The 22,117-nt window shown below is 44.0% G+C and overlaps 1 protein-coding gene across 1 annotated transcript in view; it reads left to right on the forward strand.

The window, feature by feature from the left end:
• ANK2 (ankyrin 2) overlaps positions 1–22,117 on the forward strand; it is a 573,506-nt gene that overhangs the window by 338,831 nt on the left and 212,558 nt on the right. The window contains 1 exon segment of the mRNA XM_029608082.1: positions 12,435–12,507. Within this exon segment, the coding sequence (XP_029463942.1) occupies positions 12,435–12,507 (73 nt within the window).

The raw sequence follows: 22,117 nt of genomic DNA on the forward strand, positions 1-22,117 counted from the left end.
GGTGGATGACAGCTGGTGAGAAAAGATGTCAAACTGATGATGGGGCGACATTTTTCTTTTGTGTGGGTTTAATGGTGGGAGAGGAGAGAGGAGCCATTGCAACCTCCACCAGCCCGTACACACTCAGGCCCTCATGGTGGGACCTAAGACCGATGGTGATCTACAAATGGCAGCAGCGCTAATAATGAAAGTCAGCATGCAGCCCGTGAGACACAGTGCAAGCTCACAGGCCAAGCAGCAGCCCCAAATCCCTCCTTGTGCAGGGCTTTGTTTTACTACAGAAATTCATGCAAAGGCAGTGCCACTCGAGGCCTGTGAGTGCATGCTGGCTCACAGGCCTCGCGCAGACTTCCACTCTTAAAACTGCAGGTGCTTATTAGAGTGCAATCTTCTGAGGCACTTGCAACCCCAGCTGAAGGTTTTGTGACCGTATTTGGGGTCCCAACCCACAGTTTGGGAAGCCCTGGTCTAAAGGTCAAGTTTTGGTATATTCAACCCCTTATTCAGCAGTTTATGCTTACAGTGCTAGAAGAAGTAAACTGTGGGTAGTTTTCACTTCCAGCACAGAAGCAATGCTGCATTGTCAAGAGCCAGTGAATTAAGATCCCATTTCCGTCAGGGTTGATTTTTAGTATTGTGGGTAGGATGGGGGTCAAGGAGAATGGGGAGGGGTGCAACTGGCCTATGGAGATTCCGGGTAGGAGAGACTGGGGGGGGGGGAGAGGAGGAATTATATGTTTGTTAAATGGGAATGGGTTGCTGACTGGAGACTGCTGTACACAAAATTTGAGGAGGAGGGTAATAATCAAGTCGCAGGCCCCTTTACCTTTTTTTTCTCTTTGCCTTTTGATGGTGCTATTTAACCAGAAATAAACTTATCTAGGTAACTATAATATAGCCAAGTGTATTCAGTGGTATGGCAGTGCCACTGACTATCTCAGTCAAGTTAGCCTGATAATTTTATCCGGCTAACTTGTTCAGATAGATATCAGCAGAATATGGACCTACCTGTGTCCAAATCCAGAAATTGAAAGTCACTGCTCATGTTCTTACTTAAGTTTGAGAAAAATCAGGAGTTTGACCCTCCATACCCAAGAGCACTTAAAACCACACACTATTGAGTAACTAGAGTAAAACATGTCAGTAATGGGGAGAATGCACATAATGTTGCTTAATCAGATGTGCTTGATTGCTTTTAACCAGAATGTTTATTATGTGGAACTCTAAGAATCAACTCTTTTGATATGACATTATGATCTAGGAACTCGGGGAGATTTCTAAAATATGAGTTTACTTTTAAAGAAAATTAATTTGTCACATTTGTTTGTAGCTTTTATTTTATAATATGAGATTCTTTTTAAAAGCATTGGGTGCCTGAGTGTTTTTAAATGCACTATAGAAATTTGTACTTATTCCATATGGATGGAAATCCTTAGGTAGTGTATAGAAGTACCTGTTAATATAAATCTGTAGGTATAGCTGGTTGGAATAGTTGCTTCCAAGTACTATGAGCTAAGAATGATGTAAACACTGTGGGGAATAAAACAGTAGTATGCCATCATGATTGTCACTAAGCAATTTTCCCTAGCTAATATGCTCTTTGTTTCAATAAAAAAATTTAACAAAGGGTTTCCAGAGTCCCCTTCAGCATGTCCTTGGGAACATCTCTAAAACTTTGAACATGAGGAATGGGAGAGGAATTTTGCCTTTGTACTATATGTTGCTCAGAGCATCCCTGTCGAGATGCAGTGAAGAGGTGACAGAACTGACCTGCCATGCAGTTATAAATAGAGTGCATTATGACTTATTAATGAATGGTGAAAAACATTCAGACTGAGTCAAGCTTTCAGAAGAATCATAGTGAAGGAGGAATGTCTCTTAGTTTTATGAAGGAGACTAAAAAAAAATGTGTTGACCAAAAAATGTTTAGCAGATGCTTTAAGAGGGTTGTCTAATTGGATATGCTGTTGTGCTAGACTTTGGGAGATTACAGTATAACTCTCTTATCCTCCTTCCTTCCCGTCAAATGTCTGAAAAGGTGTGCATTCAGTGCCTGTCTGTTTTTTATTTGTACTTTTACTCCTTGCAACCAGCTCTTCTTAATTTTCTGCCTTTTCCAATAATTAAGCAATCCACGCAGATGATCTTTTCTTAAGTATATTGTGAACAGGAGCTGCTGAGATTTGTCATTGTTGAATCATTCAGCAAGCATAAAAGATGCTCAGACCCTTGATCCTTGTGTCCCTACACTATTTAGTTCCCAGGTAAAATCCAAACATAGGGTACTTTACAATATATGGAAGGGTGTGGGTTGGGGGAGAGAAGATAGCCTCTAAAGGATTAAAATATTTTCCATATGCTTGAGAGAAGCTGTCATTTGTGTGCCCTCTGTGAGGCTCAAGAAACTGTTTTCCTTCTGTTTGTTTGCTCACTGCTAGGCTGCATTTAACTGTGAAGTCTGTCTGAAGCAGAAATATATTTGCAGTCTTTTTCTTAAGAACAAAAAAAATCTGCATAGATTATTTTTAAAACAGATATGTAATTGCATTTTAATTGACTCCTTACTTTATTGCTAATTAAAGAGGAGTGCGTTCAGATGCAGTGGCATCAATAGCATCCCCCATTAGGCCCCTGAATTCTTATCATTCTCTTGCCGTTCTAAAAATACATGTACACGGGTACAATAAAGGAAACCGTAAGCAACAGGATTGGAGTCTTAACAGGGGAAAGCAGCATTGGAAGTGTAACAGAAGCAGAAAGTAAAAGATCATGCTGAATGTTGTAGGCGTAGATCATGGACTGAGGTGGAGTTGGTGCAACCTGAAGGGTGGAGCCCTGCAGGTTTCCACCATCAGCTAGCAGAGTCAGGTGAGGCAAAAGCCCAACTGGAGCTTCATCTAAGAACATAAGAATATGCCATGCTGGGTCAGACCAAGGGTCCATCAAGCCCAGAATCCTGTTTCCAACAGTGGTCAGTCCAGGCCATAAGAACCTGGCAAGTACCCCAAAACTAAGTCTATTCCATGTTACCGTTGCTAGTAAGAGCAGTGGCTATTTTCTAAGTCTATTTAATTAATAGCATGTAATGGGCTTCTCCTCCAAGAACTTATCCAATCCTTTTTTAAAAACAGCTATACTAACTGCACTAACCACATCTCTGGCAACAAATTCCAGAGTTTAATTGTGCATTGAGTAAAAAAGAATTTTCTCCGATTAGTTTTAAATGTGCCACATGCTAACTTCATGGAGTGCCCCCTAGTCTTTCTATTATCTGAAAGAGTAAATAACCGATTCACATCTACCCGTTCTAGACCTCTCATTATTTTAAACACCTCTATCATATCCCTCCTCAGCCGTCTCTTCTCCAAGCTGAAAAGTCCTAACCTCTTTAGTCTTTTCTCAGGGGGAGCTGTTCCATTCCCTTTATCATTTTGGTCGTCCTTCTCTGTACCTTCTCTATTCCAGCTCCATGTTCCCCTTAGGTCGAGCCCTCGGGTGCCAGGTCTAGCAGGATTTAGGTGGGGGCCTCTGCTGATGATGAGAAGATACGTGTGTGACATCAGCATATAGGAGAAGTGAAAAGCAGACGGGTCAGAGTAGTTGGTGATCAAGAGAGGTTCAGTAGTCAGGCAGTGGTCAGTGGCAGGTGGCGATCAAGAGAGGTCCAGTAGTCAGGCAGTGGTCAGAGGCAGGCGGCAATCAAAAAAAGTCCAGTAGTCAGGCAGTGATCAGAGGCAGGCAGCATTCAAGAGAAGTGCCACAGCCAGGTAGTGGTCAGCAGCAGATGGTGATGAAGAGAGGTGCAGTAGACAAGCAGTGGTCAGTGACAGGTGGCCTTCAAGAGAACTCCAGTAAGCAAGCTGAGGTCGATACCAGGTATCTGTCCAAGGGAAGGCAGGGCAGGAAGATGAGGAACAACACAGGAGGCAAGGCACACAGAAGGACTGAAGACTGATCACGAGCACTGATGGACCACAGGAACTGAAGACCAGGACGAAGACCAGAAACCAAAGACCAGAATGAAGACCAAAAACTGAAGACCAGAACAAAGACTAGAAACTGAAGACAAGAACGAAGGCCAGGAATGGAAGACCCAAAGAAGATCAGGAACTGAAGACACGAATAAGACCAGGAACTTGGGAACACTGAGGCAACTCATTCTACACAGACTGTAGTGAGACTTGTTGCCAAGGCACTGGAGGAGCATCTGCAGAGGCCTTTTATAGGCCTGAAGAATGATGTCATCGAAGGGCATATGTTAGGTTTTCCTGCTGGCCCTTTAAAGGGAAGCATGGACTGGCAGAATCTATGGTGTCCTGCTGAGCTGATTGAAATCGGCAGCCTCCTGCCGCACTTGGAGAACAAGCGGCCTGGTGGCATCAGCATGGGGTCTGGTCAGAGAGATAAGTGTTGCAGTTCGAAGGAGGAGCCCAAGGATCATCAAATGCAACAGTACCCCCCATAAGCCCCCTCCCTGAGGCTTAGGGTTTCTTGGGGTGGCAAGAATGGAAGTCCTTTAATAGGTTGTGATCCAAGATATTGGAGGCTGGCTCCCATGAGTTCTCCTCTGGATCATTTCCTCTCCATGAAAGGAGACTCCATTTTTTTGCCTCTCCGGCATGAGTCTAGGACTTCTTTAACTTTATAGATGGTATTGTCATTGCTGATTATTTCTTGCAGCTCTAGAGGTGCCCTAGTGGGTCAGATTAGTATCAAGGGTTTAAGCAGGGACACATGGAAGGTGTTGTGTATCTTCAGTGTTGGTAGCAGCTTTTGCTGATACGTCATGGGTCCCACTTGGTGAAGTATTGAAAAGGGACCAATGTTGCAGGGAGCCAGATGCATGGAAAGCACTCTCAATCATATATGCCATGTGCTCAGTCACACCCTCTCACCCACTGTTGTGGACATCAGTTCTTTTGGCTCTATCTGCAGCCTTATGTATAAGGTCATTTGTTTGTGTTCTAAGCTCCTGGGCAGATAATTGGGCTGCTGGTAAAGATATGCCATGAGAAGAGGCAGAGGAGCTAATGGCTGCTTCCCGTAGACTAGTTGGAATGGTGAGACCCCAGTGGCAACATTGACGTGGGTAAGAGAATGACCCAATTTTCTTGGCGCTCATTGACATAAGCACGGAGGCAGATTTTGAGGGTGCAATTTGTCCATTTCCTTGAGGGTGTTATGGCATATTAAAATCCAGAGTGATCCCGAATTTTTTAAAAGTGAGCGCCAGTACTTTGTGGTGAATTGCACCCCTCGGTTGGACAGGATATGCTTGAGGAAGCCTGAGAGACAAAATATATGGAGTCTGAAAAGCCGCACTAATTCTGAGGCAGAAGATAGGCCTGGAAACTGCACAAAGGTAGCCATTTTTGAGAATCGATCGATGACCACCCAGATCACAGTGATGCAATCTGAGAGGCAGAGGTCCACAATTAAATCCATGGACAAGTAGGTCCAGGGCTCCCTGGGAGCTGGCAACAGCTGTTAGAGCCCCCAGGGTCAGCTGTACAGCATTTTTTGCTGTGCATAGGTTGGGCATGAGTCAACATAGGCCTTAACATCTTGCTGCATTTGAGGCCACCAGCAATATTGCTGAAGCAGTGCAAGGGTTTAGGCCCATCCAGACTGACCTGCGACACGGGAGTCATGGGCCCATTTTAATATCTTTTTATGTAGATGGGAAAGTTCAACCATCTTCTCTGGAGGGATGGTCATAGAGGTGGCCAGTAGAATTGTAGCGGGATCAATGATATGCCTGTGAGGCTCTGGATGTCCTCAGTTTGAAAGGAGCGGGAAAGAGCATCCACCTTTAAGTTCTTGAGATCTAGACAATACCACAGTTCGAAGTCGAAGCGGGCAAAGAACAGGGGCCAGTGAGCCTGTCTTGCATTCAGCTGCTGAGCATGGTGAAAGTGTTTGAGATTCTTGTGATCTGTATAAATTGTGATACGGTGTTGAGCTCCCTCAAGTAGGTGCCGCCAATTTTCAAGAGCCAGTTTTATGGCTAAGAGTTTCCTGTCACCGATGCCATAATTTCACTCTGCAAGAGAAAATTTATTTGAGAAGAACATGAAGGACTTCTTTAAGTGAGTGTTGACTTAGAGGGCTGCGCCTACCCCTAGCATGGAGGCGTCCACTTCAAGGACAAATGGATGCACGGGATCCGGATGATGGAGGCAAGGTTTTTTCCAAGAAGGCATCCTTGAGTTCCTGGAATAGTACTGTGGCTTTGGGAGGCCAGTCCTTAGTGTTGGGCACTCTTTCAGGTGAGGGTTGTAAGGGGTGCTGCTACAGATGAATAATTCACAATAAATTGGTGATAATAGTAGGTGAATCCCAAAAATCTCTGAAGTGCTTGGCGCCCCACTGGGCGAGGCCAGCTATAGTTGGCCTTTACCTTCTTGGGATCATTATGAAATCCATCCTATGAGATGATGTATCCTAGAAAGGGTAGTTTCCCCTTTTTAAATAACATTTTTCCAGCTTGACAAACAAGGTATTTTCTTGCAAGAATTATGGGACTGTACGTATATCCCGACAATGGGTGCTGAGATCCCGAGAGAAGATGAGTATGTCATCTAGGTACATGACCACAGACATAAAGTAAGTCTCAAAAAATTTCATTAACCATTTTTTGGAAGACTGTGGGTGCATTACACAGGCCTAAGGGCATAACTAAATACTCATAATGCCCATCATGTGTTTTAAAAGCAGTTTTCCACTCATACTGGCTTCAATTCAGACCAAGTTGTTAGCTCCCCTGAGTTCCAGTTTGGTGAATATCCTTGTACCTTGGAGGTGGTCAAAGAATTCTGAAATTAATGGTAAGGGGTTGCAGTCCCTTTTGGTAATGGAGTTTAACCCATGGTAATCAATACATGGCCGGAGTGAGCCATCCTTCTTTGCCACGAAGAAGAACCCAGCTCCTGTCAGGGAGGTGGAAGAGCGGATAAAGCCCCATTCAGATTCTCCCAAATGTATTCTGTCTTTCCTCAAGTCTCGGGGAGAGACAAGAGATAGACCCTTCCCTGACGGCGCTTGGTGTCCAGAACGAGTTCAATCCCACAGCCATATGACCGGTGGGGCAGTAGAATTTCAGCTTTCCTTTTAGAAAAGGAGGCCTGGAAGGGTTGTAGCCAGGGTCAGGTGAGTGGAGGTTCCACATGCTTCAGACATGTGTCCTGGTACCGTTGACCCCATCAGGTAAGCTATAGGGTGGCCCACTCAATTTGAGGACAATGCTTCTGGAACCAGTGTGATCCCAGGACAATGGGATGGATGGCCCTGGCAATGACATATATCTGTTTCTGGTGAAGGAGACTGGTCTATAAGGTCAGAGGTGTGGTTGTCAATGTTAACTGATCAGGAAGGGGATGTCCATAGATAGATGAGATTATTAGGGGCGATGTCCTGTGAACGATGGGAATTTGTAATTTGTCCATGAGTTCCTTCATAATGAAGTTTCCTCTGGATCCTGAGTCCAGGAGAGCTTGAGTACGGAAGCTGAGAGGACCTATTTTTAAGGTCACCAGGAGCAAATGTTGGGGAGAAAGAGTGGTAAAGCCTAGGAGCATCTCCACACCAGACCCTAGGATTTGGTGTTTCCCGGTTTCAGAGGGCTTTGGGCCTTGCGTGGCCTTTAGCAGCATGATATAGGCACAATGCCTAATTGCCTGCTGCAGAGTCTCTCCTTGGGTGCTAGGCGGCTGTAACCCAGCTGTATAGGTTCTTCGGATCATGCAGTGTGGGAGATGCAAGAGCCAGTGGTGAAAGCTGGTGCTGGATCCGGGGAGCCAACGTAATGGCTCTAGGGGTTGGTCAAACCTCTCTCACCCGTTGCTGGAGGTGCCAGTTGATTTTGCCCCATGAGTTCAATACAACCTTCCAAGGTCATAGGGAGGTCTCAGCCTGCTAGTTCATCTTTGATCTTGGGGGCATGCCCTCCAGGAAAATGGTGCCAGAGACAGTCCTCCCGCTGATTAAGTTCTGTCACTAGGGTCTGGAACTTGATGATGAACTCTGCTGGGATCTGGGTACCCGGGCACAGATGGAGAAGCTCTGATCACATGGTTACTAACCAGCCTTTTTCTTCAAAAACCATTTTGAATATGGCCGTAAATTGCTGCAGGTCGTGTGATAGGGGATTTGAATTCTCCCAGATGGAAGATGCCCAAGCCAAAGACTTGCCAACCAGGAGGAAGAGGATGTATGTGGTCTTCACCACATCAGCTGGGAATAGTGCTGCTTGTAATTTGAAGTGCATATAACACTGGTTCAGGAACCCACAGGGTCCCCAGCATAACACGGTGGAGCCGGCAGCTATGATACAGCAGTACAGGTGGAGGTGGCAGCAGTGCTGCCAAAGCTGTGGCTGAATCTAGCAATAGAGAGTCATTCCATGGAGGCTGCCAGCACCTCAAGGAAATTCTGTTGCTTCTACAACTTGTGTGCTAGTCCTGGGATGGCCCACAGAGCTGTGACATCTGCCAGGTCCATGGCCTTGGCAATCTGTTATGGGCATGGACCATTGACCGAGGTGGAGTTGGCACAGTTGGCTGGCAGCGTCCTACCACACTGATCGAGAGTGGCGTCCTGCTCCCACCACATTTGGAGGATGAGCAGCCTAGTGGCATTGCTGGAGTTCCAGCCTGAGAGGTAAGTGGTTACATGGCTTTTTTTGACTTCCCGATTTGTGTGTGTACCGTAAGATATGCACGTACTCAGGTGCCTCTTAAAATCTGTGCAGCAAGTGCTAGCCCAAGATATTCGCGTACCCTCCCGGCTTTGGCATACATAGGGCTTTTAATATCTTCCTGTATGTATGGAACTTGAAGCCCATTATCCAAAATCACTAGATCTGGTTGATCATAACGTGTATCTTGTAACACTTGATTGTGACTTCCTCAGACAGGTCTGGGGAGTAGTTCAGTTTCCCAGCAGTCTAAATAGTGATCAGTTATCAACGGGAGCCCTTTCCCAACAAAGGTGACTAAGTCCATGCTGACAATCTGCTAAGGCTGCAGTAGTATGTCATGTGATATCATAGTTTCCTTTTGCTGCTTGTGCACATATTCAATGCAGGTAGAACAATTGATGACAAAGTCTTTGATCTCACCTTGCATGTTAGGTCAGTATAGGGTATATCATGCCTGCCTGTAGCATTCTTCCACACTGATGTGCCTGAAATGTACAGTATATGTTAGCATCTCTAATTGCAGCAATTTGGGTATAATGGCCCTTGTTCCTTGAGTCACTGCGGGCCTCAGTATCAGCAGCATATACATTCCAAATAAATAAATGCCATTTTGTATGCTAGTTTCACACCTGAATGAAATCATCCCTTATGGTAGCTGGTACTTCCTCCTTCTCTGGACAGCCATTCAAGACCACAGACTTCAGTGCCTGCAAAGTCTCGTCTTCTCCGGTGTGTTGTATGGTCTGATGCAGTTTCTGGTCCATGGCACTCAGATAATCTGCTTGATTGATTTATGCAATATCTGTTTTTTCCTGTTTCACCCAGCAAACAGTTCAGGTCCAGCACTGTGCTGCTAATTCCATTCTGCTCTAGTTCTGCTAAGTTTATCATTGATGTACATCTCAGGGCCTGGCTTTTAAACAACATTTAGATTGTCATGCTCAATGTAAGCCACATACTCTGAAGACTTGGACACACACAATAGGGACTTCTTCAAGATTGCTATCAGTGTTTTATGGTCAGTTTATGCTGTAATTATATCGCAACTATAGAGGTAATGAAAACTTTGGTAAGCAAACACAATGCTCAAACATTTCTTTTTGATTTGCACATAATTCTGCTCTACCTGGGTAAGCTCCTTAGAAGCAAAAACCACAGGCTGACCATCTTGCATCAAACAGCGACGAAGCCCATTCTTACTATCATCATTTTGTATCACAACAGGCTTGGTAACATCATAGTATTTCAACACAGGTGATCTATCACCAAGTGCTTTATTTCCTGCAATGCCTGATCATGCTTTGGAAGACACTGCAGAGCAGCAACCTTATCCAGAAGTCTTCTCAAGGCCTCACAAAGCTCTGATCAGCATGGCGTGAATTTGGGGGGATTCATGGTCACTGCCAGAATGTCTCTTCTCCTGGCATCATGCAGTGACTCGATGTTGATGCATCTTATTGCTTTCTGGTGTTTGGAGTCAGTGGGGGATCAAATACTACTTCAATATTGATGCACTGCCAGAGGTTTGTGCAGTCTGGATCTCTCGATGTCAGTACATCTGACGCCAGTCTCCAGTTGTTGATCTCAGTCTTCTGAAAGCTTCTAAGAGCTTCTTCCGGGAAGAGTGTTTGTTTTCTTGGGGTCACAGATTCACAGGGAGCAAGCAAAACATCCATCTATCACAGGCTGAAATAGACCTAATTTGGCCACACAAGGGGCGGAATCTATGCTATAGCTGAGACATCGGACAAAAACATAAGCAAGGTGAATGACATGAAAGCTGGACAAAAACCAACCAGAGCTGCCATAGAGTACTAGAAAAGGTGCACCATCCGGTGACAGAAAAATAAAGAAACGTAAACCAAACCCAAAACAAAAACCTGTTTAGAGGACTAGTGGGCAAAAAAAAAACGATTCATGGGGCCCTGTGAGAACAGCTCCTGTAGCTCTAGAAACTTTCATCGCAGCAGCTATGAGAAAGAAAGAGATGAACTGCAACTTGCAGGCTCTGTAGAAAAGATGAGACTGAGAGGGCATGCATGGGATGCAGGGAAGTGGCTAGGGCTTCACATGCTCAGTGAAACATATTCAAGGCTTTTGGAAGCTTTCATGACAAAGTTCCGGACTGAGCTCCATCTGATGATGTCACCCATGTGGGAGGATTGCCATCCTGTTTGTCCTCAAAGAATAAAGATGTAGAGACAGATACTGTGGTGTTAAGGTCAGGGTGTTTCAACACAATAGTGATCTAGCCCAGGCTTATGTTAGCCTTGATTTTTATGTGTATCAGAGCTGCTGGCGATGAATTGGGGTGCCTGATGTTGTGGATGTGTTTACGGATGGAGTAAAGAGCATAAATGGAGCATCTGTGGTGGCTTCTACTTCCATGCATTTACAAGATCTTTTTTCAAATGCAACAAATATTTTGGGAATTTATATCAATGTCTCCTGAATACTTGCTTTTTTACTACAGCTGCAATTTGTTTATTCTTTTTTTTTTTTTGCCTCTTGCTACTTGTTGTTCAGAGACCAAGTATAATTGGGTTGACTGAAATGATACTGCACATAGTCAAATTCAGAGCAGTTTTTTTTCCATATGCGTGACACTATTAGAGTAATAATAATAATTTTAGCCTTTTGAAACCTGTCTTTTCTGGCTAGCTTTTGTGAAGAGTATAGGAAACATTATGAAAGGTCAGCTCTTAAGTACCTAAAAACACATCCTTACATTTCTTACTGATATACATAGCACAGTAGGAGTACTGCAGCTCCTGAATTTAATTTGAATTTTAACAGCCGAGTCCCTTTCAAAAGGCTGGCTTTAGGTACTAGTGTAACTGGGTGGTTCAAGGGGCTGTGTGTATAGTAAACCTGAAACCTGTAGTCTGCAGTGATGTTTTTGTACTAGTGAGCCAAATTATGGCGACCAACCTTACTTTTAGCTCAGGGCTCAGAAAGGCAGCAGACATATGGCAGTGGTAGTCACTTTGGTCCTTGAGGGCCACAAACGGGTCAGGTTTTCAGGACATCTCTAATGAATATGCATGAGATAGATATGCATGCACACTGCCTTCACAGTATGCAAATCTGCCATGCATATTTGTTAGGGATATCCTGCAAACCCCTGCCCTTTCTGAGGATTGGAAATGAAATACCACTGACATATGGAATAGGATAACAGCATTGAAAAATGACATGTCAGAGCAGTAAAAGAAAGAGATGCTGAACTTTTTATCTAAATACTGTACATCATCTTTCCATTATGAAAATATTTAGCACTACAAAGCTCATAACGTCAGTTATGACCCACCCATCTGCTTGAGATTAGAATAATTTCCATATGGCTCATAAACGTTTGTAAGGCGTTTCCCAAGACATTATTAGTTAATCCATTTGAGGAGTGTTTTGGAAGTGCATTCATTGGAGTTGCCTGTATCTATTGATATCAATACTGAAGATTCCAAAAAAAATAAAATCAGTGCACGGATGGTTTTAACTTTCCCGTGTTCAGTTTCATCAGAGGAAATGATTCTTTTTCTCTCTAGCAGAAGGGCAGAGCTGAGTTTGTGCAGTGAAGGACTGAGCTGTGAGAGACCAGCAGAGAGAAAATGTGCTTATAAAACACGCCTGCCTGGCCGCTGTGATGGAAAATGTCTTGATTAATGCAGTTTCTTCCTTCGCTCCTCCTTGTATGTGTTGTTTCTCACCTGGAGATTGACGTTTTTTGTCTCTTCAGACTGTGACAGAGAAACACAAACTGAATGTCCCCGAGACGATGACAGAAGTCCTGGACGTGTCTGATGAGGAAGGTGAGTCATACCATTAAATCGCTCCATTGCTAGTGGTCCACTGCCTGTTAACGTGATGCTTTGCATCCTGAAATGCAGTTATCATAGCAAACACATAGGAGTCAGAGAGAAACAACTAAGCTAAATGAAAATGCTTGTGGTGGAGGAGCTGCCCCCTGGTTAGAGAGAGAGACAGTAAGAGGGAGGATGAAAGTAGTGGTCCCTAGGTTCGACTTGACACTGGGTTATTTCAGATTCTTAATTCATGACATAGCTGCTTTACCATGTGATCAGTTTAACAGCGGCACTGTAGGCTAGTACAGTCCAGCACTTTACCTAAAATAAACTATGCCAGATCAAAGAATTACAATCTTCTCTGTACGGTTTCAGTTTGTTTTTTTTTTTTAGTTATTTTACTGGTCAATTTAAATTGAATTTCAGAGCGGGGAGGTCTGTAAGGCCATTATGCCTGTATGCCATTTGCCAAAATAATACTACTTTTTATGATATTAAAATCTGCATTTCTGACCAAACAACTGCTTGAAAACAACAGCTGGGGCCCTCCACTGCTTCCCAGCCACCAGTTTACAGCAGCACTGGTGACTCTGAATATACTTCAGCCTATTTAGCTGTCTGTGGCAGCAAGAGGAGAAACCGCGGCTTCCATTTTCAAGAAACTGTCTCACTAAAGGCACAACATGGAAGAAAACTCTCCATAAATCAGGTCTGCAAAATTTTTATTGGGAATAGACTTTTCTTAAAAAGCCAAGGCTTAAATTAGATTTACTATACCCTGAAAATCAATGAAAGGGCATCTACTTAATACAAACTAAAGGGTGAAGAGACCATTTTTCAAGGATTCTTTCATTGCACGGTTTCATAGGTAACAAATCAGCAAGTTATTTTTTGAATACTGAGGACCAAATATACTTTGTCCAATTGAATGTTTCTGGTGAAAATGCTTAATATGCTTCCCCTTAAGTTTGGAACAGAGATACTTATATCAGCAAGCCCTAGACCCATTTACCTGTATTGTAATTTTTTAAAAAATGTATTACGACACAAGCGGTAAGGAGGCGCTGGTAAGTGTGTGACAGGTTTGAGGAAAAAACAAAAATCTGAAATTATGCAGGTAAAATTGCTGTCTTTCACAAATATGTATCCTAAAAGTTAGCTGTTAGGGCCAGTTGTAAATTGGGCAAAGTTGAAGTGGCGTTTGTGAAGTTCATGCTGCCAAATAGTCCAGACAGGATCCTCCATCGTCACAGAAAATGGCTGCTGGCACTGAGAGTGAATGTGAGCCCTCCCATACCATAATTATAAAGGAGCTGCAGTCCCTGAAGGTATTAAAGACAGAGAATAAGGGCACCAAAAAAGACATTAAAAATGGAGGTGACTTCCCTGCACAATAAATTCTATTTATTTCCAAAGAGAGTGGATGAATTGAACAAAGGGACAACTTTGTTGGAGAACAGTGACACTGCTCAAGGAGAAAGTCAAAATCATTGGGGAACTGAAAAGGGACTAGGAAGATGCAAATAATAGGAGTATGAGAAGCAATATGAGAATTTTGAGAATTCCAGAGGGAATGGAAGATACTCCAGTGAAACGTATGGAGTCCTTTTTGTCAAAACTACTGGAAATTCAGTTTATGAAGGACTTTAAGACTGAAAGAGCACAGAGAATACCATCCCATACCATCAGCAATAATATAATATCCAAGGCCACAGATTAATCATATCTAGAGAGATCCTCAATTATTAAAAATCCTGAAAAGGTCAAGAATGGCCACCTGCACTGTGAGAAGGGAAGAAAATTTTGATTGTCACGGATGTAAATAGTCATGGGTCATAAAAAGAAGAAATTCCTGGCAAATGCCAGAGCACTGAAGAAATGTGGAAGCGAGGTCCAGATGGTTCTGTCCATTGAGAATAAAAGGCGGCGTGAATAAGAAAATCCCCTTTTTCCTGCTGCTCTCACAAATGGCGCAAATTACAAAAACACTTTCAGTGCACATGCTTTCCACGTCAAAAGTGTCAAACAGAAATAAGGGGGGTGGCTTTTCTTTGAAAAATAGTGTGAGGTGCGTGTGTTAAAAGCACCCATTGTAGCTTACAATTACATGGGCTTTGTGAAAATTGTCATCCCCCCATGGCGATTATTTTATTTGCACAATTATCATTGTAAACAAGAGTAATGTATAGGTTTGAGATTTAAGTTTGATCCTGTATTGTTATTGGACCAACTATGGATAAGCTGTGTGTACTTGATAGATTTGGAAGGAATTATTGTGAGTCGGTTCATCTGAAACTTGTATAATTTGAGAGTTTTGGATCTGTAGGCAGATTTTTTTTATTAGGGACCACTGTAAATCACTCCGAGCATTTAGTATGAACAAAGCGGTGTATACGTTATAATAAATAAAAATAAGTAAGGTTGATTCTTTGTATGAATTTACCATAAAAAAATTGAAATAGCCCTGCAGTGTCTCTACACAGTGTAAAAAGTCTTCCAGAGGTTTCCTGTGAAATGCAGTAAGTATGCAGTAGCATTGCTGTGCCATGTGGAAGGAGGGTCCTTGGTTTGATTTCTGAGTTGGGTCTTTTGTTTCCCAGCTGAGCATGCTGTAAAGGCAGTGTTCACAGCCCCCTGGCTGGGGAGAGAATTGTGGTCATCGCTCAAGAGTCACACCCTAGTGGCCAGATTTAGGGTCCATGTTTTCAGAGTTCCAGAAGGAGCCCACAGCCTAGGACCATTGCTGCAATGACTAGACTAGATACACTGGTTTAGGATATAAAATAGGATGGGAAAATGTTAGCTTAGTTGCAAATGAAAGCTTATGGTATCAAGATCCTATCCCTGGTTCCAAATGAACTGCAGGAGACTGCTGAGTCAAAATATAACATGAAAAAATGTGAAGCAGTGTGTTGTGCCAACAACCTATTCAGTAAATTGTCAAAGGAGTCAGGCATGCAAAATTAACATATATGTGCATAAGTAGCTTGTAGTCATATTTATGCTATTTTGTAAACATTGAATGTAGACACTAGAGGAGTGCAGGGATAAAAAAAATGTGTTATTGCTTTTCGGTTAATTTTCTGGAGGCTTTTTGCCCACAAATTTTGGTTTGTGGAATGTTTGATTCGTTGCATTCATGTAAAAAAAATGAATCAAACAAACAAAAAAAAAAAAGCCCAAAAAAAAAGAAATTGGGGCCTCCCATCCCATCCCCACAACCTATCCCTCCCACCTGGAAAAATTCTGGTGAGGCCTAGATTCAGCCTGGGCCTAGGCTGAGGCCGCGATAGATCACTGTGACCTTGGTCTCAGTCTACACAAGGCCAACGCCTCAGCCTAGACCAGAGCCTGGGCCCAGGCCCAACATTGCAGCCCAACCCAGAAGCCAGGTCCTGATGCCGGGGCCTCAGCTTGGACCCAGGCCTGATGCTGGGGCCTGGCCTGGAGCCCAAGCCTTGCAGCTCTATCAATGCCCTCCTCTTCTTTCTTCTTTAAAGTGATGCCGTGCGATAGAGTCGCACCGGAGTTAACTCTGGCGCATTCACCCCAGTGGATGGCGCCATTTTGATGTATGTTAATGCCATATTTACCAGGGTGAGAAGGAAAAACAGAACTATATCTGGGGTCAGTGAGATGGTGAGACCTAATAAAGAATTTATGGAAGAGTAGGCAGAGGTGATTAGTTTCACTAAGGACTGCTTCCAGTGGTATTATATTGTTGGGAGGAAGCAAGGGTTTATTTTTTTTTTAGAGGGTACTGAATACTAGCACCATTTCCTCCATCTGCTTAAATTGCCCTGTTGCGCCCCCCCCCCCCCCAAAAAAAAAAAACCCAACAACAAAAAAAAAAAAACCATGCATCCGGTTCTGGCTCCGTTTCCGTTCCCTTTCCCTTATCCTCTCTTCTGCATGGAAAAGTGACTTGGGGAGGAAAGTGGGGGAGACAAGAGAACTCATACTAATCCTCCATAGAAAGAGAAAGGGGATTCAGCCTGCTTGCTGGGAGAAGGGAGGTGAGAGATAGAGAGAACCATAAGAGGGGGAGAGGGAAAGGGCAGAGGGAGTGAGGTGGGTGGAAAAGGAGAGAGGTGGAAGGACCACTCTTACATTGTACTTCTAGGGGAATTCTGCTCAAAATATTTAAAATTCTGCATCTTTGAGTAATAACTTTTTTTGTATTAAGAACATAAGAACATGCCATACTGTGATGGACAAGGGTCCATCAAGCCCAGCATCCTGTTTCCAACAGTGGCCAATCCAGGCCATAAGAACTTGGCAAGTACCTGAAAACTAAGTCTATTCCATGTTACAGTTGCTAGTAATAGCAGCGGCTATTTTCTAAGTCAACTGAGTGAAAAAGAACTTTCTCCAATTAGTTTTAAATGTGCCACATGCTGACTTCATGGAATGCACCCTAGTCTTTCTATTATCCGAAAGAGTAAATAACCGATTCACATTTACCCATTCTAGACCTCTCTTGATTTTAAACACCTTTATCATATCCCCCTCAGCCGTCTCTTCTCCAAGCTGAAAAGTCCTAACCTCTTTAGTCTTTCGTCATAGGGAGCTGTTCCATTCCCTTTATCATTTTGGTCGCCCTTCTCTGTACCTTCTCCATCGCAATTATATCTTTTTTGAGATGCGGCGACCAGAATTGTACACAGTATTCAAGGTGCGGTCTCACTATTGAACGATACAGAGGCCTTATGACATTTTCCTGTTGTATTCCGCGGCCGTGGCAGATCACAACCGCGGCCCCCTACCTTGCCAGTGGCGCTTCCCCACCGCGGGAGCCCCGGGGGAGGGTACTGACTCGGGCCGTCGCTCCGGCGCGGCCATCAGTGCTGTTCACTGCAAAGGGAGCCGTTCCTGCTCCCCCCTCGCGGCATCCAGCGGCGTCTCTCCTCCACGGGGGAAATCAAAGATGGCCGCCGCCATCCTTTGGCGCGAGGCCGCGCGTCCTTCACAGATTTAAAAGGACCTGATCCCTTTAACCAGCTTCACCTGTTCCTGATCAGCTTGAGCAAGGGAAGTATAAAGGGAGGCTTCCTCTGCTCATTCAGTGACTTGGCAACGTCCTCCAGTGCTGTCTAGTCTGCTTGCTTTGGTGAGTTCCTTGAGCTTTGGATCCTTGTTCCTGTTACGTCTTGGTGTTCCCGGTTCCTGACTTCGGATTGGCTTACGGTGATTCTCTGGTGTGTTACTTAGGACTGGCAAGTGGTGATCCCTCGGTGTGTGACTTCGGACTGGTAAGCGACGACCCTCTGGCACTTGACCTTGGACTCCTTCTGGACTACCATCTCCAAGGGCCTGCTTAAGTCCCAGCAGTCCAGGTCCCTATGGGCTCCTTCAGGGGGGATCGCGGACTTCCAGGGTGAAGCTCCAGGCAGCCCTTGCACCGATACCTTGGCCTCTCTAAGGCCCACCTAAGTCCCAGCGGTCTGGCTCCCTACGGGCTCCTCCTGGGGGGACCGCAGACTTCCAGGGGTGAAGACACAGCTCCTCTTCTCGTCTCTTCATCTGCCTCCGCAGTCGCCTCCGTCTCCAGTGCTGAGGGTCAGCTGGTCTCCTCTTCTACTCTGCCTCGCCACCTGACGAGAGAAACTACGGATCTTCCGCAAGGTATACCATCCTCCTGTCGGCCCAAGGGTTCACAAGCCTTAGCATAGCATTTTCTTTTTATTCACCATTCCCTTTCTAATAATTCCCAACATTCTGTTTGCTTTTTTGACTGCCGCAGCACACTGAACCGATAATTTCAATGTGTTATCCACTATGACGCCTAGATCTCTTTCTTGGGTGATAGCTCCAAATATGGAACCTAACATTGTGTAACTATTAGAGATGTGCATTTGTTTGCGACAAAATAGGAAATAGAGACGATAGTTCCTATTTTGTTGCGGTTCGGGCCGATGAAATGTTAGGAAAACCCACAAAATTTCGTATGGTTTTCTTATCGGTTTTTGGGGGGAGAAAGGGCACATTAAATAAACAACCCTAAACCCACCCCAACCCTTCAAATTTAATTAATTGCACCCCCACACCCTCCCGAACCCCCCCCCCCAAAACTTGCCGAAATTCCCTGGTGGTCCAGCGGGAGTCCCGGGAGCGATCTCCCCCTCTCGGGCCATTGGCTGCCACTAATCAAAATGGTGCCAATGGCCCTTTGCCCTTACCATTGGTTGGCCCCTGTCACATGGTAGGAGCAATGGATGGCCCGCGCCATTTTTTTAACTGATAAGTATTCAGAATTTTGCAGAATTTTAAATTCTTGTGAACAGAATTCCCCCAGGACTATCTTATGCTGGGCCACGGAGCCTCCATCATCGTCCATTTGTATGTGGGTGTATGTGTGTAGGAGGTGATCTTTATTGGAACTGTTGAGTCCCCCTCGTTGTTACGGGGTGTTATGGTAGAGTCCAAAATGTTCAGACAACAAAGATAGAAAAAAAATCCTTTTCCTTTTGGTTTAGTGATTCAGATATGTCAGCTGTGGAAATGGGAATGTGCAGCATGTCTGGTATCTTTGTATTTTGCATAGTACTGAAAGAAATGCACTACTGTTTCTGTTTCTCCAATGTTGCACTGCAAGCAGTCTGACTTTTTTGGGTTTCCAGTTCAGTTTTTCTCAGCACATTTTTATTTCAAATTTGTAGTCACTGATTCTGTATTTGGTAGAGATGTGAATCGTGTGATCGATCGTCTTAACGATCGATTTCGGCTGGGGGGGGAGGGAATCTTATCGTTGCTGTTTTGTTTTTTAAAATATCGTGTAAATCGGGGGAGGGCGGGAAAACCGGCACACTAAAGCATCCCTAAAACCCACCCCGACCCTTTAAAATAAATCCCTCACCCTCCCGAACCCCCCCCCCCCCCCAAATGCCTTAAATTACCTGGGGTCCAGAGGGAGGGTCCCGGTGTGATCTTTTACTCTCGGGCCTCCGGTGCGTTGTAGAAATGGCGCCGGCGCTACCTTTGCCCTGTCATATGACAGCAGGGCAAAGGTAGCGCCGGCACCATTTTGTTTTTTTGTCCCCCGACGTCAGGAGCGTAGGAGATCGCTCCCGGACCCCCGCTGGACCCCCAGGGACTTTTGGCCAGCTTGGGGGGGCCTCCTGACCCCCACAAGACTTGCCAAAAGTCCAGCGGGGGTCCGGGAACGACCTCCTAAACTCGAATCGTTTTGCCGTATGGCAAAATGGCGCCGGCCATACAGCGTATGGCCGGCGCCATTTCTACAATGCACCGCAGGCCCGAGAGTAAAAGATCACACCGGGACCCCCGCTCTGGACCCCAGGTAATTTAAGGCATTTTGGGGGGGTTCGGGAGGGTGGGGGATTTATTTTAAAGGGTTGGGGTGGGTTTTAGGGTTGTTTTAGTGTGCCGGTTTTTCCGCCCTCCCCCTTCCCCTCCCCCTTCTCCCGATTTACGAATTTTGATGATAAATCGGGGGAATTCCTATTGTATCGCGCTTCTAACTATTTTTGACGATTTAAAATATATCGGACGATATTTTAAATCGTCAAAAAACGATTCACATCCCTAGTATTTGGTGAGAGTCTGTATATGTTCCGTATGTGTGATCAAGGTGAGGTATTCTGCTAGTGCAAGGGTAAGCAACTCTGGTCCTGGAGTGCCACAACCAGGTCTGATTTTCAGGATATTCATAATGAATGTGCATGATATATATTTGCTTAAGATGGAAGTTCATGCAAATATACCTCATGCATATTCATTGTGGATATCCTGAAAACCTGACCTGGTTGTGGCACGCCAGGATCAGAGTTGCCTATGCCGATACTAGTTTGTAGTTTCTGTATAGTGATCTGTAGCAGTCCGGCCTGTTCCAGTTTCCCAATAGGGGAGTTGTATTGTTCTTCGAAAGGTTGGGTGTAATATTTGCAGAGCTGTCATTTCATAGGCTCTGCAGCCAGTTGCAGGGGTTGGGACCCTGGATGGTAGCCGCTTTCCATCCTACCCCCAAGTGTGTGAGTAATGGCACATTTTTTCCAGAAAAAAAGCACTGGGTAAAGATTTTTTTTAATGGGAAATGCAAGGTGGGGGTAGATAAAGTTGAATTGTAGATTCCTCTAAGAGATCTTCTGACTGCAACTAGTGGGACAAATGTTTGTACTAGTGTAATATTAAAATTTATACATCTGGAAGGATTCAACTGAAGAAGTCACAAAATATTTAGTGTATATATGTTGCTAATACTAAAATTATGTTGTATAGGTGAACTATATTGTTACACAATGTTAGGTTCCATAGTAGGAGTTACCACCCAGGAAAGAGATCTAGGCGTCATAGTGGATAATACATTGAAATTGTCGGCTCAGTGTGCTGCAGCAGTCAAAAAAGCAAATAGAATGTTAGGAACTATTAAGAAGGAAATGGCGAATAAAACAGTGAATGTCATAATGCCTCTGTATCACTCTACGGTGAGACCACACCTTGAATACTGGTTGCTGCATCTCAAAAAAGATATAGTTGCACTGGAGAAGGTACAGAGAAGGGCAACCAAAATGATAAAGGGGATAAAATAGCTCCCCTATGAGGAAAGACTAAAGAGGATAGGACTGTTCAACTTGGAGAAGAGATACCTGAGGTGGGATAAGATAGAGGTCTACAAAATCATGAAAGGTCTTGAACAGGTAAATGTAAATTGGTTATTTACTCTTTCAGATAATAGAAGGACATGGTGGGATCTCCATGAAGTTAACAAGTAGCACATTTAAAACAAATCAGAGAAAATTCTTTTTCACTCAATGCACAATTAAGCTCTGGAATTCATTACCAGATGATGTGATTAAGGAAATTAGTATAGCTCGGTTTAAAAAAGGTTTGGATAAGTTCCTGGAGGAGAAGTCCATATACTGCTATTAATCAATAATGAATAGCCACTACTTGTTACCAGCATTAGTAGCTTGGGATCTTTTTAATGTTTGGGTACTAGCCAGGTACTTGTGACTTGGATTGGCCACTGTTGGAAACAGGATACTGGGCTTGATGGACCCTTACTCTGACCCAGAATGGCATATCTTATGTTCTTGTGTACAATTTGGTAGTAGTATCCTCCTAGACAAGTTAATATTATTCAAATTATATTTTAAAAAATTGTTGTGAATTAAAAACAATATATTCAAACATAAACAAAAAAATGGGGAGTAGATCTACTAAAGTGTGATACACTGTTTAGCATGCAAAAAAACCCTCACCAAAGGTACTTGCCATTTATCACACTTAAAATGCGATAAATGAGATTATTGCAACCACAATAAAATTTATCTCATATAAATATGGTAATAGACATTCAAATGAGATAATTAGGAATTGAGTTGGTATCTACAACAGTTCAATAAGTGGAGCGGTACTTATCATGCAGTGAGTAAGTTGGAAAAAATCCCACAGACTCAAAATGTGCTTCTTGGCCTGAAACCTCATGCTCTCTAGCTCTCTTTTTCAGAAGTAAAAATGAGCATCTGAGCACCCATACACTCACCCAACCTCAGATCCCACTCATCTCCAAAAAAGCATCCCAAACCTTCACAGTGCTTCATATGCTTTGATATATGGAGCACCATTTCAGCAGCATCATTTTGGATTTGGTGCC

This window comes from Rhinatrema bivittatum, chromosome 1 (assembly GCF_901001135.1).
Source record: "Rhinatrema bivittatum chromosome 1, aRhiBiv1.1, whole genome shotgun sequence".
NCBI classification, from domain to species: Eukaryota; Metazoa; Chordata; class Amphibia; order Gymnophiona; family Rhinatrematidae; genus Rhinatrema; species Rhinatrema bivittatum.